The 3,880-nt window shown below is 34.7% G+C and overlaps 1 protein-coding gene and 1 long non-coding RNA gene across 4 annotated transcripts; one reads left to right on the forward strand and one right to left on the reverse strand.

Annotated features, from left to right (window-relative positions):
* Positions 1–1,010: 1,010 nt before the first annotated feature.
* LOC117111981 (uncharacterized protein K02A2.6-like) lies at positions 1,011–1,766 on the reverse strand. Its single transcript, XM_033255034.1, has one exon. The coding sequence runs from the start codon at positions 1,764–1,766 to the stop codon at positions 1,011–1,013; it is 756 nt and encodes a 251-aa protein (XP_033110925.1).
* A 79-nt stretch (positions 1,767–1,845) lies between these two features.
* LOC117111979 lies at positions 1,846–3,878 on the forward strand. 3 transcript variants are annotated; one of them, XR_004445951.1, is made up of 4 exons: positions 1,846–2,088; positions 2,980–3,085; positions 3,590–3,695; positions 3,835–3,878. It is a non-coding gene; the product is annotated as an uncharacterized LOC117111979 (long non-coding RNA). The 3 variants fall into 3 exon arrangements; XR_004445952.1 differs by having other exon boundaries at positions 3,590–3,691; positions 3,835–3,872; XR_004445950.1 differs by lacking the exon at positions 3,835–3,878 and having other exon boundaries at positions 3,590–3,816.
* Positions 3,879–3,880: the final 2 nt, after the last annotated feature.

Here is a 3,880-nt window from a genome sequence, read left to right on the forward strand (position 1 = left end):
TCAAACATTATTCCGAATTCAGCCGAGTCACCGTCATCATGATAGTTTCTTTGATGAGGATCGGAGTCGTTGTTCGGCTCTTCTCCCAGAAGTTGTCGCCAGCTACGACTTAGGTTTTTATTTTTTTTTTAAACATGAGAACAATAAAACGTTTTAAGTCAAAAGTGTGATTGTGTTATTCATTCAATTGTGATCTTTTCTAACATATTAATTAATATCTTAAATTCCTGTTCAATTTTTAATTTCCATTTTACTTATAAATTCCAATCCAATAACAATGGTCTATAATCAATGTATAATTAATGTTCATTCAATCTTCAGCAATCCAATCAATGTTCAATAATCAACGTATAATCAATGTTCATTCAATGTTCAATAATCGACTTTCAGTAATCAAATCAATGTTCAATAATCAACGTTCAGTAATCCAATCAATGTTCAATCAACGCTTGCATTTTTTGTTTTAATTACTGTGCAAACATAGAGCTATTGTATTTGGTATTTGGTTTGACAGTTCGTCCACTTCGGGTTCTTGTTGGCTGAATCTGTGTTGGATTTTGTAGTAGTTCTTCACGAGGCTGAGTTTGCATTTGTGGTTTTGGTTTGTGTATCGGCTGTGTATCCTGGAATTGTAATGGTATATAAACAGCTTTTTGTATCGGCTTATTTTCTGTTTCTTCTTATTTGCGTTTCACCGGTATTGACCATATATGATCTTGGCTGTTCAAGAATCTTGCAGATCGTTCCCAGGCGATCATGTCCTTTCTTTGATCTTATTCGAACTGTCTGGTTTTGTTGTAGCGCTGGGAGTGCGCTTGCCTGTTCTTTTTTGTCATAATAGCGCTTCTGTTAGTTTCTCTTCATTTCTAATTGATTTCTTACAACTTTTGTATTGATTGGTTTTGGTGTCAGTAAGAATTTGTCTGTGTAGAGAGGATTTCTAGTTGAATGTGATAGTAGTCTTTGTGCCGGTGATTTAAGAACATTATCTCTTGGCACATTGCGTAAGTTCAGAAGATTTTGATAGATATCTGATCCATCTCTTTGCCTGCTTTAATTACCGCATTATCTGCAATGCCATTTGATTGGGCATGTTCAGGACTACTCGTGATGTGAACAAAGTTCCATTCTGATGCGAACTGTTTGAATTGTTGACCTGAATACTGACCTCCATTGTCACTTATGAGAATCCGCGGTGTACCATGGGTAGCAAAGTAACGCTTCAGTTTCACTATTACCGTGGCTGATGTTAAGTCAGTTAATATATTCACTTCAAACCATCCGGAATAGGAATCTACGAGTACCAGGAAATGCTTATTGTTCCACTCAAATATATCTGTGGCAACAATCGTCCATGGTAGATCTGGATTGTTATGTAAAAGTAAGGGCTCCTTGGCTTGATGTGCCTTTAGGGCATTACATACCTGGCAGGATGACACAAACTTGTTTATGTCATCGCACATTGATCTCCAATAGACAATTTCCCGTGCTCTGATTTTTGTAGCTTCTATTCCAGGATGTCCTTTGTGTAGTATTTGTGTATATGATGACTGGAGAGAGGTAGGAATTATGCTTTTATGTCCTTTCATAACTATTCCATTGTCTACTGAGAGTTCATCTCTGAAATAACTTCGTATTTCTGAAGGGCACGACTTTGGAGTTTTTGGCCATCCCTTAAATATTGTGTTAATTAACATCTGTAGAGTGCGATCCTCTTTCGTTGCACTTCGCAGCTCTTCCTGTTTAGCATCACACAGCTGTCCCATAGATACGAATTAACTAAAGCGCCCCCACCGTTTAATAACGCGTTGAGGAGTTGCGGAACGTCAACAAACAATATGTAAACTCACGTGTGATAGACAAAAGCTATCTTGCATAAAATGACTGTATTAAAACAGCCAATGAAAACACAATTAGAGAAGAAAATAAGGCAAAATCATGAATATTCATGAAAAAGTGTACCGGAAGAAGGTTGCAAGATGTTGTTGACAGATGTTCACGTGGAATTTCGAGGCGGGCATTTAATCGAAGTTGTGGCAAATCTCAGACCTGCGTCGATTAATTTCTTCAATTAAACGCAACTAAAAAGTAAGTAAAATTTGTTTTTCTATATCTTTGTAAAATCTATTACTCATCAAAATTCTTGAGTAACAGTTGATAACTGAGTTATTCGTAAGTGTTGTGGCAGGTGAGATATCAAGAGGTGATGGTGAAAAAAATGAACTAGGGGCCTATCTATTAGCGTAGGTAGGGTGTGAATGCCATATTCTGGCCTAGGGCCTATGCGTAGATTTACTAAGCTTCGTGTGAAATTCTAGGCCTACTGTACACAGCCACATCCGTGTATTGCGGGGGTTTGTGTATATAGCGGTGTTGCATATATTGTGTCTAGGCTCGGTCCTAGGCCTGGGGCCTAAGCCTAGCCCATGTGTTTTTCTTGTTTTGACCATCTTTTGGTCAACTGAAACTGAAACTTGTTTTGTCTTATTACTTTATAATGTATTGGAATGTACTAATATATCCTTCTAGGCCTAGCCTATGGTAGGCCTGTGTACTGTCTGTGAGCCTAGTGGTTGTTAATTTTGCTAGTAATCATAAGCCCAGGAGTTTTATTAATAATAAAAAAAATTTAAAAAAAATAATAATTTATATAAATATGATAATAATAAGAATATTAATAATAATGAAAATAATAGTAATAATAATACGATAATAATAATAATAACAAAAATAATTGGTTGTTACTGTAATATTGCTAATCATAGGCCCAGGAGTTTTTAAATAATAATAATAATACGGTAATACTGTAGTGTAATAACAACAATAATACTCATACTGTAATATAAATTCTGCATATAGGCCTGGTGTTTTTAGTTATACAGTTTTTATCGGTTGACTGGCACACACAGTGTACTATAGGTGTAGCTATCATTATTCTATATCATACAGTAGTATAAATATAATTTTGACTTTTTTCAGGTACATGTATCTTGATGGTATTAACTAAATATGTTGACTAAAGACCCATTCTACAAGCATTCAACATGCACAGCTTCATAAGATCAGGGATATTATAGTCAAGCAGGTAGGCCTACCATTGTTGTTCAACATGATGGTGGAAAGAGGAGTGATTGCTATATACTGTACTGTATTTCAATTTACAATGTTTCGTTTACATGATTTAATAAAATGGCGCCTAAAATAAAAAAAAAACAAAAAAGCATACAATGTGGCTTTCATTAGCCATTCAAATAAGATGATTTTATTGGGCCAAACTAAACACATTCATCCACTGAACTGCCTGACTTTATTTTCTTATTACAAAGTGTAAACAAGTCCTTCCTGAATGGAGACAATTACACCTTTAAAGAACGTTATAAAAATGTTTACCAATAACTTCTGTAAATTCAGGACTGGGGCTAGTTTAAATAATTGTTTTGTATGACAAGAATAAAAATAAATTTACTCCCAATATTCTTATTACATCTTACCTGGTTAATCAACTGTCACACCACACTGTTTATAAGACTCATCTCCTTATTTACTTACATATTATTTTTTACATTGTATATTTCACATTTATACGGAGGCAACCAAGCACAAACCCTTTAAACGACCAAGGCGACGCCATACAAAGCTAAAACAAACATCACTAGTCAACCTGAAGAATTGAAGGGTGCATTCATGAAATGTATGTGAGTAAAAATTACAACTCTTTCTTTATTGTTATCAACAAAAACAAATTATATATTATAAATATTGATTTGGATCCAGTTGAATTTATTTTAAGATAAATTTTCAAATTGACTCCCGATTTTTTTTTTTATGAGACAGAAAACTCCTCTTGTCCAAAACTATCATGAAGGGATTGCCCGGATGT

This window comes from Anneissia japonica, unplaced genomic scaffold (genome assembly GCF_011630105.1).
Source record: "Anneissia japonica isolate Jap-2015-1 unplaced genomic scaffold, ASM1163010v1 scaffold15056_len17175_cov181, whole genome shotgun sequence".
Taxonomy (NCBI): domain Eukaryota; kingdom Metazoa; phylum Echinodermata; class Crinoidea; order Comatulida; family Comatulidae; genus Anneissia; species Anneissia japonica.

Excerpts from the sequence above, each read along its gene's own strand:
- LOC117111981 (XM_033255034.1), bottom strand. The coding sequence starts at position 1,766 with ATGGGACAGCTGTGTGATGCTAAACAGGAAGAGCTGCGAAGTGCAACG.